This window comes from Lathamus discolor, chromosome 3, assembly GCF_037157495.1.
Source record: "Lathamus discolor isolate bLatDis1 chromosome 3, bLatDis1.hap1, whole genome shotgun sequence".
NCBI lineage: Eukaryota > Metazoa > Chordata > Aves > Psittaciformes > Psittacidae > Lathamus > Lathamus discolor.
Genome location: NC_088886.1, coordinates 119,093,128 through 119,121,069, shown reverse-complemented (window position 1 = coordinate 119,121,069; position 27,942 = coordinate 119,093,128). Strand labels below are relative to the sequence as shown.

General features: G+C 38.7%; 1 protein-coding gene across 2 annotated transcripts in view; it reads right to left on the bottom strand.

Annotated features, from left to right (window-relative positions):
• NCKAP5 (NCK associated protein 5) overlaps positions 1 to 27,942 on the bottom strand; it is a 405,798-nt gene that overhangs the window by 59,127 nt on the left and 318,729 nt on the right. The window contains exons 11-14 of one of the 2 annotated variants that reach the window (XM_065671334.1): positions 11,415 to 11,519; positions 7,805 to 7,996; positions 3,447 to 7,303; positions 2,567 to 2,744 (exon numbers count right to left, since the gene is read on the bottom strand). In XM_065671334.1, the coding sequence (XP_065527406.1) occupies positions 2,567 to 2,744; positions 3,447 to 7,303; positions 7,805 to 7,996; positions 11,415 to 11,519 (4,332 nt within the window). The remainder of the gene's footprint in view (positions 1 to 2,566; positions 2,745 to 3,446; positions 7,304 to 7,804; positions 7,997 to 11,414; positions 11,520 to 27,942) is intronic. The other variant, XM_065671333.1, reaches the window with a different exon arrangement.

The following is a 27,942-nucleotide window of genomic DNA, read 5'->3' as shown; positions in this document are numbered from 1 at the left end:
ACATCATAAGGGAAGAGATTCAATAATCAAAAATTAAATAGGCTTTAAAGGAAAAACTTGCTAGGAATTAATGTTAAAAAATGTTATGGCTAGGATTTAAAGAAGCAGTATATATGGTATGCAGTTTTGAAATACAGCAGCTTCGATGCTAAACCTGTGTGGTTGAATGCACTTTGCATTGTTCAAAAAAGAAATCTTCATAGTTTAGGGCTTTTCAAAAGATTTATGCTGTTTTCTCTGAAAGAATTTTTGTCTTTTTTACAAGAAAAAAAATGCACAACAGGCCATTCTACTGCATGCGACTTTTCAGTCACAGCTGTCTCGTAGTCCTTTGAAATCTGCTTCAAAGTAAGCAGACACCAAAGAATATCTGGAAATTATAGTAATAAGATGCATGAACTCTGAATTTAAAGACCTTCCATTGTTTTTCTTGTAGAAGTTTGGAGGACAAGATGAAATATCACATACTGTGGAATCTTAAGGTATGTTTCTTTCACAGGTTAGCATTAAGAACAATAAGCATGGTTGTAGTACTGTTATTCTAAACGTCTCCAGTCTTTTGGCACTAGGTATTTCTTTCAGGAATTAAGTGACACAAAAAATATAATATGAAACTCAAAAAGATAAAGCATATTATGTAACTTAATCTTAAAAAACAACACAAAAAATACTCTGATTCCCCATGAACAAAGGAGTGTATTGTACATGACAGGTAGTGTCTTTTCCCTGTAACTAACATGCCCTTAATAATGAAATAGTATAATTTGCAGTTCTCCATTATTTTTGTATATTAAGAACAATCTTTGTAGTTACCTGATAAAACAAAGCATGTTTCTTGAACATAGAGTTCTAAATGACTATTATTGCTATGTTTAGAGAGGCTTCACAAAATGACAGACAAAAAGCACAGCAAATTATTCCAGCATTAGAAAATAATGAGTCAGAAAGAAACTGTAGAAGCAGTATGCAGAGTTTTTTGTACTTCTGTACAGTGAAGATATACCCTAAGCTGTCAGGACCATATTAAATGGGGCATAGTTAAAACTGAGTGGCTCTGATAAGGGGCTCTGCTTTGCTATCAAAGTTCTAGATCAGTTGGATTGAATTTCCTGCATATTGCACATTTCCAGACTTTCATTCTCTCTGTTTCCTTTCAGTGACACTACAAGGACAGCCTTAGATATGCTTATAATTTGTGGTTTTATAATGCAGGAGACATCTACATTTTGAAAGAAGAGATGATACCACAGGAGTCAGGAGGAAAAAGTTTTCAAACACATTCATTCTGCATATGTTCACTGTTAAGTTTTTAAAATGACCTTGCAGATGTTCTTAGAAAAGACATCAGCATTAAAGTAAAACAACACTTGCCTGAAGTTGAAACTATGCGTGGGATATTTTAACCTTAAGCATCTTAAATGTCAGTACTAAGCTACGAGTTTTCCCAGTTCCCATTATGAAGCTTTTTGAAATTTGTTTTACCCTTGAAACACATCCCAAAGAATTTGTGTTTCAAATTCTCTCAGATAAAATAGTTGCATGTGCTGTACTTCAGTAACTCAATTTTATCAGAACAACAAAAATGACAGCCTTACTTCATGATCAGTATTGTATTTGGCATAGGTTTTCAGTCTATTTGGTGGAAATTGTGATTATTGTTAATAATCGCCATAAGAATGTGGTCAAGACAGCTATCAGGAATGAGAAAATAATGCTCACCAAGTTAAAGCATCTCTGTTTTCCTGGTGCTTAGACTTTAAAACACCATGGGAAAGGCCCCTTCTAGGCAAGAAATTGCTTACTAAATTCTATGTTAACAGAAGGTTTACAAGGAAGTACACCCATTCAGTCTGACTTTGGGTTATAGTGCTTGACTGCATGCATACTTCTTGACGGAGAAAAGTTAGCCACTCACACAACCTTTCAAGAACCAGAATCTAGTAGCTAACAAAAAACAAATTTGTTTTTCTTCTAAATTGCATCATCCCTGCTTTCTGGGTAATTTGGTGTATGAGATATACTTAGTACCTTATTGAAACATAAAACTAACTACAGGGCATGAAATGTAGATTTTCCATGGTACAGAGACATGGGTCGAAAGTATGGTTTTGCTTTTGAAGGACTCCCTCTTAAGTAACAAATATTCTCAAACATGGTCAAATACTTTGCCTCTTTTGCATCAGCAGTGCGCTTTTTAGGTCAAATGATTTCTATAATGTTCAGAGGAAGTTAACACTGGCATGCAATTTTCAGGGAACGGGGAAAAATGAAAAAAAAAAAGGTCCTATTATTTCACTCTACTAGAGTATGATTATAGCACCATTGTGCATGTATCTCCATTGGAATTGAACTGCCAGCAGAAGCAGTAGGATCTTCATGACTAGCCGTATAATCTGGCCTGTATTTAAACTGCCAACTTTAGTATTAATTCACAGTTCTCTAGCTACACAAAATCCTTCTATCATATATAAACAGCTATTGTCCTGTTTGTCTGTACTGACAGTCAGGAGCACCTCCAGAAGTTAAAAAAGAACATAATAATGTTTTCATATACCAAAGCACTTACCAGGGTCTGATTCTGCATTTCCATATCAGCTTTTGTGTTGCTGTTTTTCTTGTGGTTTCCTTGAGAACTAATAGAGTTGCCGTGAAGAGAGGAGCCCTGGGAGCTGCCCTTCGACACACTCCTGTAGGAAACATTATTTGATCCACTTTCTGTCTGCTGAGCTGCTTTCTTATCAACTCTGCAGGTAGAGAGTGATTCCTCTGATAAATTACATTGCCCTTCTTCAATCACTCTACTTTCCCATTCCTTTAATGTTTAAAGTAACCTCTCTGTATCTTTCTGTCTCTAAACCTTTGAGTGATAAATGTTTCTAACTAGCCTTGATCAAACCTGTCACTTACAATTTCAGGTAGTATATCAATTTAGCCTTTCACATATAATGATTTATATTATATTTAGGACTGCTGTGGGGCAAACTTGAAAACACAATATAGCAATTGTTAAGTTCTGTGAGTGAAGGTTGTGGTAGCTCGAAACGTAATTAATTCTGACTAGTTACCAAATATATGTCTGCTGGTTACAATACATGAAGATGGAATACATTAAAACATGTACCTAAATATTCTCAATCTTTACACACCATCTGCTTAGATTCTTGATTTCTGGAATAATTTGAATTTCTATCAACTTGGATGTAATCTGCCATTCTTTAATTTCAAAGACCACTGGTTTGGTTAACAAAGTAACATGAACAAAATTATCATCTCATTATTAGTGGTTTGGGGGTCTTTTTTTGTGCAGAGATTAACATCCTGATTGTCCACTTACTATTACTACTATGCATTCTTAGCCTAGGAGAAACACACTGAACTTAGCAAATGATCAGCTGTAAAGCTACAGTGTACAACACCACATCCCAAACTGTGTTCCAGAGTTTTACCTGTTCAACAGCTCTTTCATAAAACTGTCTTTTGGCGAGAATTCAGATGTGCTGGAACCTCTGCCTTGCTCACACTCAATCTCACCAGGAGTGTCTTGTAAAGGTTTCAGAATTTTGCTCTCCATGGCATCAGCTAAAATATCACCATTGTCTGCTTTCCTGTTAATTTCATTTTCTATTTCACAGTGATGTTCAGTTTTCTTTTTTTCTTTTTTTCTCTCCAATTTTGCCTGCTTAATTCCAAATCCTGAAATTCTTGCATCTTTTTTTTCTACCTTTGTTTTAGGATCATCAATCTTCCGGCTACTCAGTGCTGGGAGCTTACTCTTTCGAAAGCCAAACCAACTAGCTATAGAGGACCCAGTCCTTTGTTTAGTCTCTGTCGTGGGAGATTTAGTTTGTCCCTGACCCTTCTGCACATTTTCTTGGATGCATAGCATGACTTTTTCCTCTATTGTAGGTTGAAGAGCTGCGGAACTCAAAATATTGGCACCCTTCTCAGAGGCTTCTGCTAACTGTAAACACATTTGCTGTTTTCGTGACTTTGTTGCTTCCAGTTTCTGAGAACACCTTATTCCATCTGAGCTTTGAAATGATGAAGATTGTTTGGAAGATACAGAAACTGATGCTTCTAGTTCTAGCTCCAGTTCTGCTGGTAGAACACTTTTTTTACTATGAGCTTCATGTTGAAAACTTTCAGTGCTTTTCTCACTCTGGACAGACAGGCTGCGTGCATCTTTCTGAGAAAATGGTTTGTTTCCATTGCATTTTGAAGTGCTGTAAAACAGGTCTAGTTTTGGAGATGATCTGAAGGGCAGTTTGCTTGGGCTTCCATGCTGGCTATTACAACTAGTTGTATTTCCAAGAGAGCCTTGTCTAGAATAGGAATTTTCTGTGGTTTTTGGAGTGTATGAAAGAGTCACTGGTGTCACTGCTGACCCAGGAATGGGCTTGATTTGAAGTCCTTCCATGGATGAGTTCTGCCTTGTTAGAGAATTTCCTCTATCAGAGGTGTTTGTAATAATCTGAGTCCGTACTTTTCCGAGACCTTCTGTTGCAGGGGCAGAAGGCTTTTCTGCTGTATGAATGCTGAAACTCTGACTGCGAGCTTTAGCTCCATTCATGCCCAGAGCTGGCTTCAAGTGTGACTTGTTACTAGAAGAAACAGATCTCTTAACTAATTTGTTTTCTAATCCATCTACTCTGTCTACCACCAAGTTGCAGTTTTCATGTGAATGAGGTGATGCTGCATCCATTTCAAGTCCCACACTAAAACTGTGTTTTACTTCAGCATCAGACTTAGAGTCTTTTAATTCAGCATCCGTTGTACTTCCACTGGTTACACATATAGATTCATTTTGCTTGTACTTACTTGAACTCACATTACTTTTTGAAGCTGCATTTATATTGTCTTTTTCCTGTTTCCCTGGTACAGTAGAACTCTTGCGAAGCTGGGGAGATTTGACAAATAATTTCAGTCCTACAGGGAGACGGGTTTTCATTCCTTTCCCATTAGAGTTTTGGGTAGCATGTGCGGTTTCACTACCATGAAATAGTGTTGACAATGGGGAATTGTTTACCTGAGATAGTAAAGGCTCACTTGTGCTTGTGGTATGACATTGAGGAGTTGCAGGGAGAATGTTTGGCATCTTTTGTGTCTGATCTACCCCACTGTCACAGGAAATACCTTTTTTGCTGGAATATGTGTCTTGTGAAGAAGTTGTTTCCAGTGATGGAAAACCTAGAGAAAAGGACCTGGCTGTTTGAAAATCTGTGTTAGGAAATTCACGATTCCTGTGGAGACCCAGCTGATTAGGGCTTTTTGGGCAGATTTGCTTTGTGGAAACATTGGGAAGTTCTTGGCATGCACTATGGGGTTGCTGAGGTATGCTCTTATTTTGCATAATTGCTTCTGCATTTTCTTGAAGGCAAGATAACTCAATTTTGGCCCCAGAAGATGCATTTTCTGTTCGCAATTCATTACTAGATTGATTATGAAAGCCAGAGTTCACAGTTCCTTTTGATGGTGATGATTTCAGTATATTTTTTGCTGTTTCACTGGGACCAGCTCCTCCTAACTTTACCACTACAGGTGGTGAATGAGCATAATCAGGCCGAATCAACAAGGATGTTGACCTGCCTGGAGGAAGGGGTGGGGATGGTGATTGGGTTTCTACAGTTGCTAAATCACAATGAAAGTCTCTGGTTGGAGGTTCTCCGTAGTCACTGGGCTCTATAAGGTGCTGAGGCAACAGTGGTGATGCTGGATTCTGACTCTTTGGATACTTTGAATGGTCACTTCTGCATGGATGTCTCAAGCTAGGCAGAGGGTGGACAGGGGTCTTTGGAACCTGAAAGCCAACCTTTGAGTCAAAACTATGAGGTGGACTTTGTGCCTTTTTGAATCTTGAAAGCTTTGCAGGTGGCAGAGAAGGTGATTTTTCAAGGGCTGTAGGGCCTACTGCTTCAGCTACAGGCGTGTCCCCATTCTCTGTCATCACAGTTTTTTGTGGAGAAAATTTACCTCTGCTTGGTATTTTAGTCAAGTTTGGCTTTTGATTGTTTCCTGAATGCACGGTGGAGCTTGAATTGGCCTTGTATGTTGCATCGTACACTGGCTTTGCTAGTTTTTGTCGTGGAGTATTTTGCAGCATCATTCTTCCACAGTGTGAAGATTCATTGCAGGTCATGGGGACAACTGTGTTTTTATTCCCTGTATTATCTTCAAGAGTCTTTTTCTCAGTTTCATCTTCAGGTCTTTCTAAAGAAGTGTAGTTTCTAGCATTGGTTCCTGTCTGCAAACCAGTTATTCCCTGAGGTATAAATTCAGTATATTCTGCACTGGATGTAGTTCGTGGCTGGTTGATTGAAATTTCATTTCTTGTTACAGTGACAACTCCAGTTTGATGTGAGCTGAATTCAATAGGCTCACCATCCTCAGCATCAAATATTACTGTAATGCACTCTTCAGAAGAGGTCTTTTTTATAACTTTTTGTTGTTTAATGAAGTTACATGTCTTTGGCCTAATGTCTGAGGGAGCAGATATCTTTTTTTCCTCTTTGTCAGTAGATATAAACTGAGAATTCTCTGTGTCTTTGAGCATGTCAGAGGTCTTCATGTACTTCTCAGTAAAAGGAGTTGCTAATAAATCTGATGGACTTTTCTCATCACTGCTTTCTATATGCAATTCATCCAAGACTTCATTGTCATCAGTATCTGAAAGCTGAAAATGAAGGTCCTTCCAGCCTATATTAGCATGGCTTTGATATAACTGTAACTCAGGCAGCTTTGCTCTGGTGCATGATTTTATTTCTGCCTGAAATCCACTGACAAAACTAGTCAATTTTTCAGGTCTTTCCTTTGAATTAAAATATGAACTTCTTTCTGGCAAGTGTTTCCTATTAGGATCCCAGTCAAAGAGACTGTCAGAAATGCTGTGAGTTAATTTGTTACAATAAGTCCTGCAGTCTTTGCTTGGTACTTCCTGCAGCAACAGTAAGGATGAAGAGTCATCATCTGCATCATCATGTGAATCTGAATCATAAGAGAATGCTTTGTTATGTTCAATGCAAATACTTCCTGTTTCTGTTGGCTTACAGTAAGTCTGTTCATTATGGCCACCACATTTAACTCCAGGGGAATATATTCCTTCATTAGAGTTCATGCAATCTTTGTAACCCCATTTTGATATTACTGAAGGTGATTCAAGTAGTATTTTTTTCTTCTGTAATTTCTTCAGCCCTTCTAAGATATGGTTTTCCTTGATACGAGTTGGAGGTAGGTCATCTGCAGGACTTGAGAGGTTGCTTGGGAGCGAAGAGCCAACACTTACTCTTTTATCCCAGCTTACAGATGACTGTTGAACCAAAATAAAATTCACATATTACTCACACATGCTGTTAATAAAAAGTGTTACTATTTTAGAAAACAGATATAGGAGTTGCATAGGGTATTACATTTCCTCCATTGCTATTAATAGCAATGTTCTTTTTTAATAAAGGATTTCATAGTGGTGTGAAAGCTACAGCGCATTTAAAACCTGTAGGAAGAACAATATGAATGGAAGGATTAAGATAAAGAAGAAGAGCAATTTGGACTGTGAAAGACAGAATAAATGTCAGAATAAATGAGGAAACTGAGCAAAGTGGAGTGATAAAGGAATTGTTGAAGAATTAAAAAGGGGAGAGTAAAAGGGAGGGAGACATTTGGGACAGAATCCTTACTGATTTCAGTGACAACTGTTTTAAATATAAAAGAGAGAGGAAAATGAAAAAAATCTCTGAAATAGGCAGCTTTTCAATTTATCTTGTTTCAGATTAATTTACGCTAATAAATGAAGAAAATTAATTTCATTTACCCTTTTGCTGCATGTCTTTCCATCATTCCACGTGTAGGAAGAACCGCTGGAATATTCACTGCAAGCACTTGAGAGGGAGAGTTCACTGCTACTGCAGCTGCTCCGGGGATACAGGTGGCTAGGACCTGTCATATTTAATTGACTCTGGCATTTCAAAACGGGTATACTGGATTTCACATTCTGCTGGCGCTCCTAAAATATGAGAAGAAATAGAAATATGGGTGGAAAAAGATCATTTAACTTCCTCTTGATTAAGAAGGACAAAGAAAAAGCAAGTAAGCTACTTATGCATTCCTGTTATGCCATTAGCATCTGGTGAATTTAATACCGAGAACTAAATTACAAATTGCTAAAATTTGTCAGGGCAAAAATCCACAATCCTCCATATTTTCTTCTTTATTCTCAAACCAATATTCTGCTATTCTTTTGCTAATGATTATTCTGAGTCTATTTGAATTATGCTTTGTATATAAGCAGTGTGTCAGAGTAAGATACAGAAAACAAAGTTATAAGAATACAAGTACAACGTGACAACCGCATTATAGCCCTACAATGTAACTGATGAGGCTGTGCACCCTGGACAAGGTAAATTAATTTAGTATCCCAGCCAGAATGTCCACTGAGAATGGAATCTCTCCATTACAGTCTAATTTTGGTTTCCTATCTAGTTCAAAGCTTTGTCTAAGAAACTCTCTGACGTAGGACGATCCATCTTTGTGTCGCTTGCAGACAGCTGAAGCCTCTTGCTTATGCAATTTATTGACACTTTATGGCTGCCTTTAGTACTTGTGTAGTTATCGCCCTTCTCCAAATGCAATTTCAGCTGACTGTGACTAAGTGCCAGCTTTGAGGAAGAGAGTAATGAAGAGCAGATAGCACTTTAGGTAAAATATTAAACCTCTGTAGGAGTATCTAGGATGCCTTTAATTTGTTTTCAAACTAATACTCTTGTGCCTAAGAGTGTTAGAGCTTCTTTAATGTTAAGTGCCTGCACCATTCTATTATGCTATTCTCCAGCTCCCTTACAGAGTCAGACATCTTTTTAATTACCAGGAATGCCAGACAGAATGACATGGCTACCTGAAAGCAGGTTGCAGTGAGGTAGGGGTTGGTCTCTTCTCCCAAATATCAAGAAATAGGATGAGAAGAAACAGCCTCAAGCCTCAAGTTGTTCCAGAGGATGTTTACATTGGGTGTTAGGAAAAGTTTCTTCACTGAAAGGATTGTTAAGCATTGGAACAGGCTCCCCAGGGAAGTGGTGGAGTCACCATCCCTGGAAGTATTTAAAAGATGTATACAGGTGGCACTTAGTGATATGGTTTAGTGGTGGACATGGCAGTATTAGGTTAATAGTTGGACGTGATGATTTTAAGGTTTTTTTCCAACCTATATGATTCTATATGACTCTGTTTCATAAAACTTTGCTTCAGATTTCATTAAAGCAAGCTCAAAAAATATTTATCGATTTTGCATGTAGATATACCCCAAACTAATTTTGCTTAGATAAAAATTTTACCTTTATATTCACGAAGACACAAGAAATATGAAGTTATTGAATCCACAAAACAATTATTGAAACCGTGTATGCACTAGACACAGCTTCTTCACGCTAATCTAAAAAAAAAATGCTGTTTGTAGGCGCTTTTCATACACTAACGTGTTTGTTGCCCTTCTGCTAATTTCTTCCATTTGTTCTCCCATGTCCTCCCATTTATTACTACAAGGGTTGAACCTTTTTTCAGTTAAATGGGAGAGAGCAGAATTTTTACTGCTGAGGAGTTCATCAATACAGCTGCTCATTGCTCAACTGACATAATAATGTTCTGTTTTTGACAAACGTAACTACAGGGCAAACCATTATTCTCTGTCGCAGGCAAACCCTATGAAAGGGAAAATCATTTAGAGGTAGCAAGAACACATTTCACCTCTGGGAATTATTGCTACATGTCCTCCTATGAAGTCAAATGGATGCAAGAGGAGTGGTCTTTAAATCCATGGATCTGGGAAGTATACATCTTTCAGTGTGAGGCAGGCTGATGCCTATGTTTTGGGCTCTGAAACAGACTTTCTTGCTTTGTTGAGACAAATTACTCTTTATTTATGACATCGTGGTTCACATGGGAGACCCTCTCTTATCAGCTTCCCCAGCTACAAGGGTGTCATTCTCTGTAAGGCTGACTATAGAGAGGCCATTGGCAGCATCTGCTTCTTTTGGCTATTTTGTTGCCTTTCAGCTATGGCACTGGGAAAACATATCATGTCAAATTTCTGCCCTTTATACTCGGCTATGTCCCAGTCATCACAGTGTGTAAGGGAAGGATGCCTGTAAAACCCTTTCCTATGAGAGTCTCATGTCAGAGAAAAGAGGAGATCACAGTGTACTGACAAGTATTGCCTGCCCCTCCTGTCATCTTCAGCTAGTCTGAGAGCCTTTCCATCCCCTCACTGTTTCCTTTTCACCTAAAGAGAGGAGAAAGGCCTTTGGTACTACAGTTTTAGCAGTGGGAAAAATGGAGATATCCAAGGAAAGCAAAAGAACAGTGTATTACTGTAATCATCTGTATTGTTTAAGAAAGGAGAAGATGTGCAAAAAGTATCGCACCATTACATATGCTGAAGTAGGATATCCACCCGATTTCTACACTGCATTCAGATCACTGAGGGTGGAATTTTCCCATGCAATTTGCCTTTATTTTTGTAATTATCCAAGAAAGTACTTTGAATAATATGTTTATGATGCATTCATTAAATATATTTAATTAGCATACATGTCTATAACTGACATGGTGAAATTTTAACTTTTTGTAATTAAGACTCTTAAGTCATTACCTTTAATGAAATTAAAAAGGCCTGAATGTAGTATTACAATTTAAACACACCATTTTCACTAGAAATCACAGAAAATGGAACTAGACTGCTAGACAAAAAACTATGTTAGAAAAACCTAACCTGAAGGCTTAATTACATATCAAGCAAAGGTGGTTAGCATTTTTGCGAACCTCTGAAACAATGCCTTTTCATTAAAGTATGTATTACAAAGGACATTACATTTTTGTTGACACTACTATACTTCAAAGTCATATACAGGTTCAATGCTCTGTTCTTGTCCTCTTTCCCGCTATGTGACTTTTGTTTTTTAAGCTACTTTTCTCTTTGACAATGAAACATGAAAGCCACACTGGCTAGCGTTTTGCCAAATAAGCACAAAGCTAACCCCATCTGAAAAAAAAAATGCAGAGCCCATGAATTTTTAAAAGTTCATACATAATATATCATAAAAGTGGGATGAATAATACGGTGTATGGGCTTTAATAAAAAGCTCCTTGACCATTTCTCAGAGATTCTGAGATGTAATCAATACCCAAAAAGGTATACTGGGGACATTGCTAAGATTTACGCTTTTTTTGCACAGAGTGACACTATCTGCTTACTATATCAACTGAGGACACAATATTGAATTTCAGAGAATAGAAGAAAGAAGAAGTACAGTTATCTGCCTCAACAGTGTTTCAATTCAGAGCTCTGCTTTATGGTTCATCCCTGGCAGCAGACTTTAGAGGCAAAAAGCAGGGTCCCAAATAAGGGGTACAAGGACAGCACAAAAACTCACGTGAATTTGAGCATCAGCAGTTCGAGACTGCATCAGGCTTCTGTTTCGTTCTACTTCTGAAAGCAAATCCCCAGATGAGAGGTCTAAGATGCGTGAATGGAGTTTCTGGGGGAGCAGAAAGGAATGAGCAAAACATAAGCATTTGTCAAATATGCAGCAGATCAGCATTTCTAAAATTCCAAACTCTGCTGTTAAATTTCAAGGGAAAAGAAGACCCCAAGGTAAAAGAGGATTTGTTCTAATTTGAAACTTTGCTCTGTCCAAGACTTCCTGTCTACAGAACAGATCATTCTTTATCCAAAAGAAACTCTACTTTTTCTTCTAGTCACTGTTTTGCAGCTTATCATTACTTCACATGCAACAATGACAAATGAATACAAGACCCACCATTATCCATAGAGTTTGACAGGTTTCAGGAAAAAAAGCATAAAAATGAACTACAAAATTAACATTTATAAATCAATCAACACATTAATGTTGTTTTATTTTTGAGCTGTTACACCTTGAGTGAATGATTGCAGAAGTGACCCTATTTTTAAACAGCATTGATCTGCTGAAGGCCTCCTTTGCACACATTTTAACTCAAAGTCATTACTGTCATCTGTTAGGAACAATTAATGTGAGTAGAAAATAATTGCATCGGGGAACTAGGGGACTCAGAGGAATTTGTGCGTTAATATTCACATGCTGTTTGATTATAAACACAGTTCTTTTTTTCAGTTTTGCTTGGAAGGATGGAAAGCTGTGCCTTTTCCTCCATGTTCACCTGTATACTAATTACTAAGGCTTTCAGTGTGCATTAAGCCTGATTTGCTTTAATTGCAGTTTCAATAAAATCCATGGTTTATGTGAATGCCTTGGCCAATGACTTCAAAGGAATAAGCATCTGCAGCCCTGTCAGTCATTAGACCAACATATCATGTAACAGGCAGCATGGATCTGACTCACAGCCCACTGAAATCAATAAAAAAGGACTTAAAAAAACCCAACCAAACAAAAGGACTTTGGATCAGGCTCTTTTCATTTCCCCATTAATTCTCCAGGCTTGCAACATGAGAGACTACATCTATGCCCTCCACAGCACCAGGACACGCAATTTGGAGGAACAAATGGAGCAGATCTGGCCAGGGTGCTTTGCTAGGGGGGCCCTGTGAAGGATGCAAACCATGGAGACTTGTAGAGGCTGCATGAGCAGTCCATCACCCCATACATCCAAAGGGCTTGGTCAAAGAAGGAAAAGAAATTTAGCACAAAAGCCCTTCCACACTGTGCAGCAGCAGTAACAAGAAGACACTTCTTTGCAGAGCCCCGAAACATCAATCACACACAATCTTATGCCCAGCTAATCCCCAACCTGCTCTCTTGGTACCCACTGCAGAAATTTATTTGCTAGAGAACAAAGCAGGCACCATTCCTACAGCCTGTTATCTGCACGCTGTGCTTCATGCATCTATTTCAGGAAAATTAGCTTTTTCTTTTTTTTTTTTTAATTTGGGAGAGATTTCTCAATATTCCCATATTCATCCAGAGGTACTACCTGTTGCACACAGATTATGGAAAATATTTTCAATGATCAATATCCTGTATGTATAAACATATGTTGTCCAATATATTGTTGAATAGATTGAAATGCTACAAGCACTCAGTACCCAAGATAGATACTTTTCATTATACTATTTACTATATTCAGGCCCTGTGTTTTATAACATCAGTGATGTCTATCCCTTAGTTATTCAGTGTGCACCTTTTAAAGTGTTATTACTAGAGTTACTGTCAGGTATTTGTTTAAGATTAAAGCTCCAGGTAAAATGCCTTCCCAAACTCACAGATTTACTGACTTAGTACACGTGTTATTCTTGACAATAACTCCAACTGCATCACTGAACCACGAGAAAATTCCACTGTTTTCAGTATCAAGACTCACTGATGTTCTGAACAAGCAGTGTACATGCTCTTTGCAAAGGAATTAACTTTCTCCAGTCAAACCAGTCACCTGATTTTTGCTTCCGGAGATATTTTAGCAGAAGTTACTATAGCCCAATCTGAGCATTAGAGATGATGACTGCAGACATGTGAAACGGATGAACATTTATACGTCAACATTTATTTTCCCAGAAAAAAAGTATCCTAGAAATACTGGCATAGGAGTTTTAGAGCTGTAAAACTGTCTTCTCATTTTTTCAGCAAGGCACTTTAAATACTTCATTACTTAAATGGGAACATATATGCATCTCAATATGGGAAATTAAATACACCCCTATAGCACCATCCAATGGAATTTAGCATGCTGCTATTGCCCATATCAGACATAAAAGCAGAGATCAGCTCAACTGGAACAGGCAGAAAACAAACAACTTTTTGGCCAGTGATAAGATGTTGCCTAGCAAAGTGGGCTGTAAATGGCTCAGAATTCTGGGGGTCCCCCCCCACTGGCTCAGTGACCAAAAGGGATGGGATGCACATGGGTCATGCTGTTTTCCAATCACTACCAGTGTTAAACTCTATGACTCTATAAAACTGTCATAACAAAGGTGAATCAGCAGAATAAAATGATTAACAAAGAAGGAAAATGCATTCTCAAGATGTATAATGTGATTACATTTCTGTATCACACAGCAGATCATCACATTGGGAATATTCCCACACACACATATGCAAATAAACTAGCAGACACAGCCAGCACAATGACTAGCATTAACAAACAGCATAAGAAAGTTTGAGATCATTAATTAAATATAGTCACACAGCACTGAAGCAAGTCATCCAATTACAAAAGAAAAATGATAAGAAATTGTTTTTCCTTCATTTTTGTTTTTCTTTCCCCCACTCCATTTTCTAATTAAAAAAATGGGAAAAACTCTACTATTTGTTAAAAACCTCATTAATGATCCATTTAAAATGAAGTAACAGATTGTGCTAACTATGCATCTTGTTTCTGATTTCTTCTCAGATATACAAAATGTACTTTGTCCTTTATGGTTATTTTCAGATGACAGTCACATAACTAGATCAAGGAGCTTGAAAATTGTACAATATTAAAACCACTGTTGATGCTATCAGATGCAATGCAATGATAGGAGAACAGCACAGAATGACTTCCACAGAAAACATCACATCAATTTAAATGAATACTTATATATAAAACCGAGGAGTTACAACTACAAATCCAAGCCATCTGCCCCATTTTTTTGTGCCCTATATAACAATAGGAAACTGAGCAGTATTTCTACCTGGGGGGGGAACATCTGGGCCTCTCTGAACACAGGAAGCACTGGGCTGCACAACAAAAAACATTATGGAAGTTAATACAGCATGCCTGGACCAGCTTAAGTGGAAATCAACCTGTACTGAGTACTGCCAGGGCAGGCATGAACTAAAACATTCTTAGCATGTTAGCTAGACTGGACCCATGCCTCTACAGAAAGCGGGTGCTGAGAGGTACAGAAGCCCGGGCAGAGCAGGCCTCTCTGGCTGCTGGTGACCAGCAGCAAAAAGTTCCTCCTTTACCTGTGACACTGATGCAGAAAAAGCCATGCCTTTTATGGCTCAGTGTCAAGATTAACTCCTGAAATCCACACAGAAAATAAAACCAAAGTAACTGATAATTTAGGTGGAAAACTATTATATCAAGTGCAATAGGAAATACAATTATCTGGCAGGCAGATTACCAATCCATCAAATAGTAGGTCAGTTCCCCTTCCCCCCAGAGGCATCCTTATTAAGGCTTTCTAGGAAGATAAAAGAAGGCTACTATCTGCTGGCATGAGGCAATATTACAGAGAGACTCCCCTAACTATTCTGCCTCTCGACTGTATCCGTGCAGAATATCTATCAGTTCCCATCTCCTTTTTGAAACATCTAATGGCCTGCAGCATTGCCAGAACAATTTTCAATGAATTATGCCCAACTGTAACGGCTCTCCAATATTGGATGAGTTAATTGCTATTAAATCAATTGGTTTTGCTTTTCTCACATGAACCAAAGTCCATCATTCACAAAGAAGAAATCCTCTCTCGATTCTAAGGAGACACTTTAATCCTAGTGCTCTGTGCCAGAGCTGTAAATGTTTGTTTGTTGCATGTGACCTCCTCCCATCTTTGCTGTTATCTCAGGCATCACACACCTGTACAGACTGCTCTCCTACATGACCTGACCACTGCAACTGGACTACCAGGGAATACCTTTTCTGCAGTCTTCACACCACTCCTTTTTAATAATTCTCTGCACAAAGAAGATTCCCCTAAAGTCCACAACAGCAACACCGCTGCTCCAATTCCACCCTTGTTGTACCAAATGAGTTACTGAATATATACAGAATCACAGAATCATAGAATCATAGAATAGTTAGGGTTGGAAAGGACCTCAAGATCATCTAGTTCCAACCCCCCTGCCATAGGCAGGGACACCTCACACTAAACCATCCCACACAAGGCTTCATCCAACAATCCAACATTTTTTAGCCAGTCATCTGACCTGTCTCACTTTCCTGTTCCCTTGTTCATCTTTAACTCTTATATCCACCAGAAACACACTGCAGCTATGAATTAATCACATACACGATGAGCTGTAGTTTCAAAGGTCTTACAGAAATAGTACTCTGCACTACATTTCCATTACATCATGGAAGACAGCAGACTAAAAAAGAAAAAATATTATTAGGTATGCTATTTATGTAGTATTAGTTTACACAGAAATACAATCTTTCATGAAACTAAATCTTGATTTTTTTTAGTCCTTAGATACATTGCAGAGGGATGTTTAGCTGGAGGTGACAGAACACTTATTCCATCAGAACTTACCTAGATTAAGAACATGCACTGCTCAAAGTATGAAATGAGAACTTCTTATACACTAAATACTCTGACATAAGGAGAAAGTTAAGTGTTTTTAAGACAAAAATGATTTTTGCATTTCTGCACAGAAGTAAACAGTTAATGTGATTTTTCTGGGTGCCAGTTCTGGGAATAAAATATGGCCTTACAGGCTTCATAGTAACATCAAATAGGTCTATGTCTCTACATTGTCACAAGTGTGCTAAAAATAGACTAAGCTTTAAAGGATAAGGAAATCAGAAAACAACTGTTAGTCTGGGGAAGGTGGGAGAAGTTCAGCATTTTCAAAGGAAGAAACACTAAGTTAAGATACTAACTTCTCTTGCCCTCAGCATTTGGGTAGCATTCTGAGTCCATGTTCAGGTTCCCTTGTAGTAACAGGACAACTCAACAACTCTTCTGGATTTATATATTTTGTTCATAAAATGTTACATGTTTACAGGCTTGTCTATTTGAGATTATTCTGCAACAAATATTTAGACTTGTATTTTCACTTGCACACAGAGCAACCATGACCAATCAGTCTGTACTAGTGCATTTCCTTAAGCACCAAAATATTGCATCAAGCAGCCAAGGAAAGAAAATGGCAAAGTATCAATAAAGCATGGGAGTAAACAGAGGTTCATTACAGCTCTCTTCCTGCCCTGTTCTGTTGCTTCAGAACATCCCCTAGAAAAAGTGAATAAAGATCTTCAGTATGAGAATCATAGAATCATAGAATAGTTAGGGTTGGAAAGGACCTCAAGATCATCTAGTTCCAACCCCCCTGCCATGGGCAGGGACACCTCACACTAAACCATCTCACCCAAGGCTTCGTCCAGCCTGGCCTTGAACACTGCCAGGGATGGAGCATTTACAACCTCCCTGGGCAATCTGTTCCAGGAGAACATGCAATGTGCAGTCTACTTGTTAGGTAACTCCTTTCTCCAACTGTTGGAGCTAAAATTTGAGCGAGGAACTAACAGCCTTAGACCATTTAAAACACACCTTCCTTACCAAAAGTAAATATATGCTCATCATTTCTTAGTACTCTAGAAGCTACTAATATACCTCTGTGCAGGCAAAACATGTAACTTCTGATTGTAAAGCTAAAGCATCACACTAAGCTATTTTTTTCTACTTCTCTGTTGCTACAGACCAAGCAGTTAACAAAGATACTTGATATTCGGCAAAAGTGTGTAACATGCAATGTCATACACCTCAGTCTGGAACAGGCAAAACAACTCAGAAGTTTTATACACCACTGTATTTAGTACCAACATGCATGTTGTGTTTTATACTTAGAATCTGGTTATATACTAAGGTTTGTCTGACAGGTTAACTAAAGTTAATTTGTGCTGTATATTGCTGCTAGGGTTCTCAACAGCTGTATCACAGGAGATTTACCACAACAGCTACAGTATCCATTTTTGGTGGAATGAGTTTGTTAATACACAGTAAGTGAACCCCAGGATAACTCTTACAGTGGTATAAGCAGGCAGTTAGAGACTGCTGTTTATTGGTCTTACCTACAGCTATGTCAAATATAGGAAACAATCTCAAACATGCTGTATTACTCAGTGGTAAAGGAGGAAGAGTTATGCATAAAATGAATAGTAAAGGATTAACTGTAGAATACATTTCAGTAAGCTGAATCAGTTCTTAGTCAAAACCAAGAAAGTTTCCAGCTATTCAAGGATTTTCAAGTCAAGCGGATTTTGATTTTCCATTAATTAATAAAATACTTCCATGAAACTTCCATTTTAATATTTTCCATTTGGTTTTGTTGGTTTTCATTCCTACTAGGCTGACTTCGATAAAAACCTTAGAAGCCTTGTGATAGAGAAGATGCTAGACTTCAAATTCAAACCCAGTATTAATAGTGGTTTATCAAGTATGAAGACAGGCTGAGGAAGTTGGGGCTTTTCAGCCTGGAGAAGAGAAGGCTGCGTGGAGACCTCATAGCAGCCTTCCAGTACCTGAAGGGGGCCTATAGGGATGCTGGGGAGGGACTCTTTGTCAGGGACTGTAGTGACAGGACAAGGGGTAATGGGTTAAAACTTAAACAGGGGAAGTTTAGATTGGATATAAGGAGGAAATTCTTTCCTGTTAGGGTGGTGAGGCACTGGAATCGGTTGCTCAGGGAGGTTGTGAGTGCTCCATCCCTGGCAGTGTTCAAGGCCAGGTTGGATGAAGCCTTGTGTTGGATGGTTTAGTGAGAGGTGTCCCTGTCCATGGCAGGGGGGCTGGAACTAGATGATCTTGAGGTCCTTTCCAACCCTAACCATTCTATGATTCTATTCTATGATTCTAAGTTCTACTGCAAATGCTCCAGGAGAGTTTACTGAGACTTAACCGACAACACCCAAGACAAAGTACACAGGTATGATAATACAAACATTTGTATAGAAGATTAGGGGGCAAAAACTACATAAACAAATCCTGTTAACAAGGCAAATCCAGCACAAAAAAATAAAACAAAGGTTTCATTTGCATCTGCCTCAGATTTTCCAGGCTTGCTGCTCTCCATTATTATCAAGTCATGCAGAGATGGCAAAAAAAACCAGTGAATTAGATTCCATAGTAACTCAGAAGGTTAGAAACTTATATCCTAGCGTATAAACTGGGAGGCATTAAGCAGACATTTGATGCATAAACATAAATAACATAATCTCTCTGTATTCTTGAGAGCTGGCAACATTAATGTAAGCCTAAAATTATCCCTGTTCCAAATATCTTAGTTTTATTAATTTTTATAAACTGCTTTAAATAAAAGTTACATTCAAAGACATAAAGTAATATTCCCTGATCCTACTTTTCATTTTATAACTCTATCAGTGTTTTCAAGCTCTGGGACTCCAAAGCATTAGTTCTCATTTTAATAACACTATGGTAGGAGTCTGTAAATATTGCAGTAATAATAAAATGAGCTAATTTAATTTCTTAGGAAAATGTCTGTATAAAGTTCCCTGTGGTTTGTAATTACTGTAAAGTCAACAGTTTACATCAATGATCCGGTAATCAGCTAGTCAGAATGTAAATAATTAATGAAATAAATGTTTTCAGTGTTCTTGCTATGGAAGACTCCTTGGAGTATGGTAAAACAACAGTTTTATGAGACTAATATTGTAGAAGAGTTAAGCCTTTTCTTGAGTACATATTTGTATTTTGTTTCTTAATAATTTGGGTTAAACCAGTAAATGCTTTTAGTAAACACCTTTTGATTGATCTAATACTAATTAATAGGTTAATTCCACTTTGCTAAATGAGTTCTAACATTATGCAGGTGCTAGGAGTATTGGGAACATCAGAGAGTGTATTCACAAACATTTCAGCATGGTCAGAATCAGTTTAGGAAACAACTTTATACTGAACATCTGTGACAAGGAAGAACTATACTGTTAATCTTCTAAGGCATGCCTTCCACATGCTATCTATGCATTAGCAGTAAAAAGGTGGGCTGCTTTTTATTATTTCACTGTTTTAAGAAATGCTTTAACATGAAAACACAGATGAAAAGTACTGATGTTTCAGTCTCGCTTATACAACAGACATTGCATTATCAATCATTATCTGCTTAAATACTACTCACTAATTTCAACATGCTGCTAAATTGGTGATGCTAAGAGAGTCAGTGATAATCCTGGTAGCACAACACAATTTTGGTCTGTCTTTGTGATTCCTGCAGTTTAAAATTCATTTTCACATTCGCTTTCTGACTATGCCCCAAAATCATCTAAAGGAATTAGGCAGAACTCAGTACGATCTTGTTATTGACGTTTATGTTGATCGATGTTGTCTCTTACAGAATTGGAATCTACAGATCAATTCCCTTATTAGATTCGTTCTCGGTGCTGCCATGATCATTTTATCACAGAAGGTGCTGCCATCAAATGCTGCTTTATCACTTTATAATGGGATAAGCTGAAGCTTTCCTCTAGCATATAGTTGGAAATGAAAACTGTCTGAGCTCTAAATATTTCTTTCACAGATTTTCAAAATACCCTTATTAACTGCATATGTCTATTTTAAACGCTATTTTAAACACAATTTACGTAAACAGCAATAATTTTGTCCCACAACAAAATTCCAGTTCTCAGGGTAGTAAAAAAAAAAAAAAAACAAAACGCTAACACTGGAGACTACCTTGGATCTGCTAATAACTTTCTTCCTGCAGAGCCTGTGAGTCAGATGATGGAAAAAAAAATGAGACTAAGAATGAAGAAACAGAAGAACTAAAAAGGTCTCAGGAATGGTAAATGGTATTATATGAACACACAAACACATGTGCCAACACTCAACAAGCACACAGAACAAATACATACCCAAGGGTCACTGCAAGTACTTTGTCTGTTTTTGAAAATATGAAGAGCTGTGGTATTTTTAGGAGTGGTATTTCAGCTCCTACTGAGAGAGGAGCTCATCACATAAATTTAAATCTCTGATAAAATAAATTAGCTCTTTTATTGCCAGGTTGAACTATGGGGCTATGATTGTTATGTATTGCTACAATATAAGTCTTAATGGCATTTTAGCCCTGTGGTGGTCAAACAGAAACCATTTCAAACCTTCTAAAGGCTATTAAAACATGTGCAGATGTCTGGAAAATTAATACTATTATCTAATTCTAACCTTTTGCCTGTAGGAGGAAAAGGAGAGAGAAAGCTCAGGGAAGATGTTTTAGATCAATACACGGCAACTGAGAAGGATAAGCACTGTTTCACATGGAAGTTTATTGGCTGTGAACAGGTGATTCAAGTGAACAGATTCATCCTTATTTGGATTTCATTGACATAATTCATTTACTCAGAAGAACAAGAAATATGAGCATCATTTTTACAGTCCTTCCTCACTGCTGTTTCCCAAGGTCCAGCAAGCTAGACATGGGAAAGGTTCATTCATTTAAATGACATGAGCAAGAATTTGTCAAGGTTAATGTTGAATAAGCCATATTTTCCTTCCCTCAGTATTATGCATTTAAAGAACATCATAATCCCTTCACGTTCTTTTTCTTTTTTTTTTTTTTTTTAATATTGTTTAAATATCAGATGGACTGAAAGGAGTTTAAAAGTACAAGGATTTAAAGAAATACTTTTATCATTGATTTAAGGCTTTTCTCTCCTACTTTAATGCACTGGTTTGGGCTCTAACAGAATAATTTCAAATAAGGAATGACTTTTTAGGAAGGTTTCCTTTAATACCTGGATCATGGTACTTTATTCTACCATTTTTTTTTTCAAAGCACTTACCTGAGGTATTGTTTAGAAAGAGTAAGTGGGCAGATTCCCAGCTGGTAAGAATTACTGGCTTCACTTCTTTCACTGAAATCGAAAGAATTTTTGCCAGCTCAGGAAATGTGCCATAGACTTCCCTCACTTTTGCCGCTTTTAAGAAATAAAGCTTCTAGAAGGTCACTGTATACATATGTTGTGGTATTTCATTCTTGAAAGTCTCAAATCTGACTACAAGATTTCCAAATGGCAGACCAAGTTCTGCAACATTTATGCTCGTAGACAAAAATCACAAGGCTTGTGTGCAGGACAGTTATGACCCTGTAGACCTGACGATCTGAACCAGCACCTCAAATCTCGGCTTCAGTCCTCTGTAATTCCACTGACCTTTTCTAGAGTGAGAAACCACAGAAGGAACTTGCAATCAGCCTGGCCATGCAAGTACAGCTGAAATACGGGTGAGGTGGGAGAGCCAGTGCTGGTGCCAACAAGGAGGATGCACCATATTGTATGATATGAAGATACAGACCTGCACTCCCCATGTTCATTTGTAACTTGTTCCTACTGCTGTGGCCAGGCAGAAAACGCCAGGAAAACAAAAAATACTAGTCATTACTCCTGGGCCAAACTGTGCTCTTAGAATCATACAACCATAGAATAGTTAGGGTTGGAAAGGACCTCAAGATCATCTAGTTCCAACCCCCCTGCCATGGGCAGGGACTCCTCACACTAAACCATGCCACCAAAGGCTCCGTCCAACATGGCCTTGAACACTGCCAGGAATGGAGATTTCACAACTCCCCTGGACAACCCATTCCAGTGCCTCACCACCCTTACAGTAAAGAATTTCCTACTTATATCCAATCTAAACTTCCCCTGTCTAAGTTTTAACCCGTTACCCCTTGTCCTATCACTACAGTCCCTGATGAACAGTCCCTCCCCAGCATCCTTATAGGCCCCCTTCAGGTACTGGAAGGCTGCTATGAGGTCTCCACGCAGCCTTCTCTTCTCCAGGCTGAACAGACCCAACTTCCTCAGCCTATCTTCATACGGGAGGTGCTCCAGTCCCCTGAGCATCCTCATGTTCCTCCTCTGGACTTGTTCCAGCAGTTCCATGTCCTTTTTATGCTGAGGACACCAGAACTGCACACAATACTCCAGGTGAGGTCTCACAAGAGCAGAGTAGAGGGGCAGGATCACCTCCTTCGACTTGCTGGTCACGCTGCTTTTGATGCAGCCCAGGATACGGTTGGCTTTCTGGGCTGCGAGCGCACACTGAAGCCGACTCATGTTCATTTTCTCATCAACCAACACCCCCAAGTCCTTCTCCACAGGGCTGCTCTGAATCTCTTCTCTGCCCAGCCTGCAGCTGTGCCTGGGACTGCTCTGACCTAGTGTAGGACCTTGCACTTGTCATGGTTAAACTTCATAAGGTTGGCATCAGCTCACTTCACAAGCATGTCAAGATCCCTCTGGATGGCATCCCTTCCCTCCAGCTTATCAACCGGACCACACAGCTTGGTGTCATTGGCAAACTTGCTGAGGGCACACTCAATCCCACTGTCCATGTCAGCAACAAAGATGATAAACAAGACCGGTCCCAACACCGATCGCTGAGGAACACCACTCGTTACTGGTCTCTAAGTGGACATTGAGCCACTGACCACAACTATTTGCGTGTGGCCATCCAGCCAGTTCTTTATCCACCGAGTGGTCCATCTATCAAATTGATGTCTCTCCAATTTAGAGACAAGGATGTTGTGTGGGACAGCGTCAAACGCTTTGCACAAGTCCAGGTAGATGACATCAACTGCTCTACCCCTTGTCCACCAGTTCTGTAGCCCCATCATAGAAGGCCACCAAATTGGTCAGGCAGGATTTCCCCTTAGTGAAGCCATGCTGGCTGTCACCAAGCACCTTGTTGTTCTTCATGTGCCTTAGCATGCCTTCCAGGAGAATGTGCTCCAAGATTTTGCCAGGCACAGAGGTGAGACTGACTGGTCTGTAATTCCCTGGGTCATCCATTTTCCCCTTCTTGAAAATGGGGGTTATATTTCCCGTTTTCCAGTTGTTGGGAACCTCACCCAACTGCCATGATTTTTCAAATATGATGGCCAGTGGCTTAGCAACTTTATTCGCCAGCTCCTTCAGGACCCGTGGATGGATTTCATCAGGTCCCATGGACTTGTGTACGTTCAGGTTCTTAAGATGGTCTCGAACCAGATCCTTTCCTACAGTGGGCCCAAGGTCTTCATTATCACATTCCCTGTGTCTGCCTTCCAAGACTAGGGTGGTGTGGTCAGAGCATTTGCCAGTAGACACTGAAGCAATGAAGTCATTAAGAACCTCAGCCTTCTCCAAGTCCAGGGTAGCCAGTTCTCCTGATAGCTTCTCGAGAGGGCCCATGTTGTCCCTAGTCTGTCTTTTATTCTCAATGTACCCATAGAATCCCTTCCTGTTATCTTTAACATCCCTAGCCAAGTTTAATTCTAACTTGGACTTAGATTCCCTAACCTGGTCCCTATGTTCCCGGACAACATCCCTGTATTCTTCGCAGGCCGCCTGTCCTTGCTTCCTCCTTTTGTAAGCCTCCTTTTTTCCCTCGAAGTTTCCTGAGCAGCTCCTTATCCCTCCAAGGATGTCTCCTGGCCCTCCTGCTGCACTTCCTTCTAGTTGGGATGCAGCACTCCTGAGCTTGTAGGAGGTGACCCTTGAATATCAACCAGCAGTCTTGGGCCCCCCCTGCCCTCTAGGGCTATATCCCATGGGACCTTACTAAGCAGGTTCCTGAAGAGGCCAAAGTCTGCTCTCTTGAAGTCCAGCTTGCTGCACACTCTTCTCACTGTCCTGAGGATCTCGAACTTGACAATCTCATGATCGCTACAAGCAAGGCTGCGCTGGAGCATAACATTTCCAACCAGCCCTTCCCTGTTGGTGACCAGGGGAAGGGTATCTTCCCTCTGGCAAGGGAAGATACAGTGTCTTTTAGTTAGCAACATTTGGAACCTGGACTGCTCATGGGAGCAGTAGGCCCTGGCAAACAGTGACATTGAAGAGAGTCCCCTCTCCCACCTTGCAGCCGTCCCCGTCTCAAAGCAGCTGTGAGTTTACCTCTAGCACAGACGGGTGATAGCTGCTGCAAACCCTTTCCGCAGCTGTTTGTGCTCAGAAGAAGCTGTGCCAATATTTGTTTAGGAATCTGTGCCCTTGTGAATAGATCATTTTTTCATGGTAGATAAAAGAAGGGCTTAGAAGGTATTATGCAGGAATTTGAAAAGGGGTCAGCTCCCATTTTGCCACCAACTAAGTAGTCAAATTTTAAGAACACCTGAAAGTCTGGTTCCATGTACATGAAGGACCGAAAGACCTAAATTAAAGGTGAATTCCACTTATTATAGAATCATAGAACAGTTAGGGTTGGAAAGAACCTTAAGATCATCTAGTTCCAGCCCCGCTGCCATGGGTAGGGACACCTCACACTAAAGCATGCCACCAAAGGCTCCGTCCAACCTGGCCTTGAACACCACCAGGGATGGAGCATTCACAACCTCCCTGGGTAACCAATTCCAGTGCCTCACCACCCTAACAGTAAAGAACTTCTTCCTTATATCCAATCTAAACTTCCCCTGTTTAAGTTTGAACCTGTTACCCCTTTCCTGTCACTACAGTCCCTAATGAATAGTCCATCCCCAGCATGAATTGGTGTAGAGCTGAGAGTAACCATATTTCTAATTATTGTCAAGATTTCCTAAGGACCATTTAGGGGAATAAATGTAAGTGAGCCTCTAAAATACAGTGCTAATCTCAGATTCATGTTCACATGTGAAATATCTATAATGCATAGTAATTGAGCCTAGACCTGTGCCTGTATCTACTGTACAGGAAAAAGCATACAAAGCTTGTTTGGAGTAAAAAACTTGAGTTAATAGTAAGTAATGGAAACTTAAAAAAAAAAAAAAAAAGAAAAAAGTGAGCATTTCTGCTTTTAAGATATGACTGAATAAAAAAAATTAGGATCAAAACACTGCAAAATAAAGTAGTTCATCTCTGAAACTCTATACCAGAAAGATGAAGAGTGGCATATATTTGAGAATTTTAAAGCACTGATATTAATTCAAGATGCCATTACTTTGGCAGTCTGGTTCCCATACTTCTAATGCAGTAAGATGGAGTTTAATTCTTAATGTTGAAGATGCCCTTGTAATGCACACAGGACACAGACAAATCACTGCTCCTCCCTGCACCCAGACATCGGATAGTGAGTAATCAAACATGGCTTGCTCACATCCACAGGAAAAAATGAGCATGAATGCAATCTAAAAATGCTAAAAATACAAAGAGACTCAAGTCTGTCAATATCACATTGTTAAAGATTTAATGACAAGGGAAACTTTTCCTTTTAGCTTGTCCTTATCAAGAGAGATACCCAGAAGGTAATTCAAGAGTTAAGGCACTAATGGACTCTTCAGTTTCACTGAGCACCTACGTGCTGATTTTATCTTGCAATACAGTATTTCACATTCTCAGCGAAGTCAACAGAGATCTAGTCAATAGTGTCATGGCCTTTGGATGAGGATTTGAATCGTACCAGTATCCAAACCATCATTAAAGCAGACAGGTCATTTGGGAAACAAAAGAGAGCATTAGTAAAATTCAATAGTAAAAGATGGGGTCGGTTCAGTAGGTGTTTTATGATTCATTATGAATACCATTTTATTCTAATTACATCCCCCTTCTTCTTTGTGCAGTATCCATAGGAGTATACAAAACATAAAGTGTATCAAAGGAAAATGAATTTTTTCATAACAGAAAATACCTAATGAGTAATCTTAAGTGCTAAAACCCACTTAGCACAATGTTAGTTTGATTGATTTGATGGAATGTGTTATTTAAAATTACCAGGAAATTACACTGACGTGATATAATCTGAACAGCTTAAATGTTACCAAGCAGAGTACTTATTGGCACACCAATTTTAAGTAAAAGAGCTGTAATTCCATATTGCTTCATGTTTGAAGTGCCACTAAAATAACAGTATAACCCACAGTTATAAAGTAAAATGTAAAAGAAGTCTTATATGTATTGAATGCAATAAAAGATGAAATTAATCCTTTATCCATTTTTGTTTCATATACATACTTTTGCATAGTTATCTTTCACTTCAGTTTCAAAGTCTTAAGAAAACAAAAGTTAACTATAGCCTTAGCCCCATTAGTCCAATAAGAAAATGACATATCCTTAATAATAATGGTTATATTTCTACACTGCTTCAGAATTTCAATAGATTCCCACTTTACTGCAACAAGAAGCAGTCCTCTAAATCTCTGAATCATTCAATTATATGCATTTTTTGGTATTTCATTTGAGAGTTACAGAGTGTGAAATATGCACCATGATGAGAAATCAATTATCTAGCACACCTGTGGTCTGTGCATATTATATTTAAGCAGGGCATGCAGTCACTACTATTTTATTCCACTGTGAAATCCAAACTGGGAAGGCTTTAAAAGTTGACCTGATAAGATGAACTTGACCTTTTATATGTAGCACATGGCTTGTACTTACCACATCACATACTGGATAACATTAGAACAAATCCATGCTAATTTTCGCTATCCAAATGTCAATGAGAAAGATTTTTTTATTTAGAAAGGAAAACTCAATGAATGACCCTTGACGTGCTGTGGTACAGAATACCCCTTTGGCTAGTTTGGGTTAGGTGTTCTGGCTCTACTTCCTCCAGGCTTCCCGTGTCCCTTTTCACTGGCAGAGCATGAGTCTGAAAAATCTTTGATTGGGGTGAGCATTATTTAGCAACAACTGAAAACATCAGCATGTTAACAGCATTGTTCTCTGACTAGAGTCAAAAACACAGCATTGCACCAGCTACTAAGAAGAAGAAAAATAACTTACAGCTGAATGTGGGACACTTAAATACACCAAATATATATGTAGCTATAAAAAATCTTTAAACTTCAAACCTAGAAACACACCAGACAAGAAAATGGATCTGTCGGTCATAAAAGACAAACACAGCAGGCTGAAATAGCATCCAACAGGTTAAGCATTTTTATAGGTTAAATTTAACTTCATGGAATAAAAAAACATATCTTTTTAACACTTACTGTAAGTTTGAAGCACAGGGCAATTTTGGAAAGGAATATAGCAAATACTATTTTGTATTGTGGAATTCCTTCCTTTTTTCTTCCATTTATTCTGATACTGAATGTACACAATAATAGGAAAACCCATGAAAAACATTCTTGTACTTAATGACTCTGCCCCTATACTTGCTTAGGGCTTCAAATATCATATTGGATTCCTGCCATCATGTGTATCATCACTGAAAATAAAAATCTATGCATAAAATAAAGAGAAATCTATGGTTCACCCAGTGTCAGCTGCATATTTTTCTTTGTCTAAAAACGAAAAGGCAGTAAATTCTTACTTTTGTTGTTAAGGCCTGTCACATCAGTATAGCCTCAA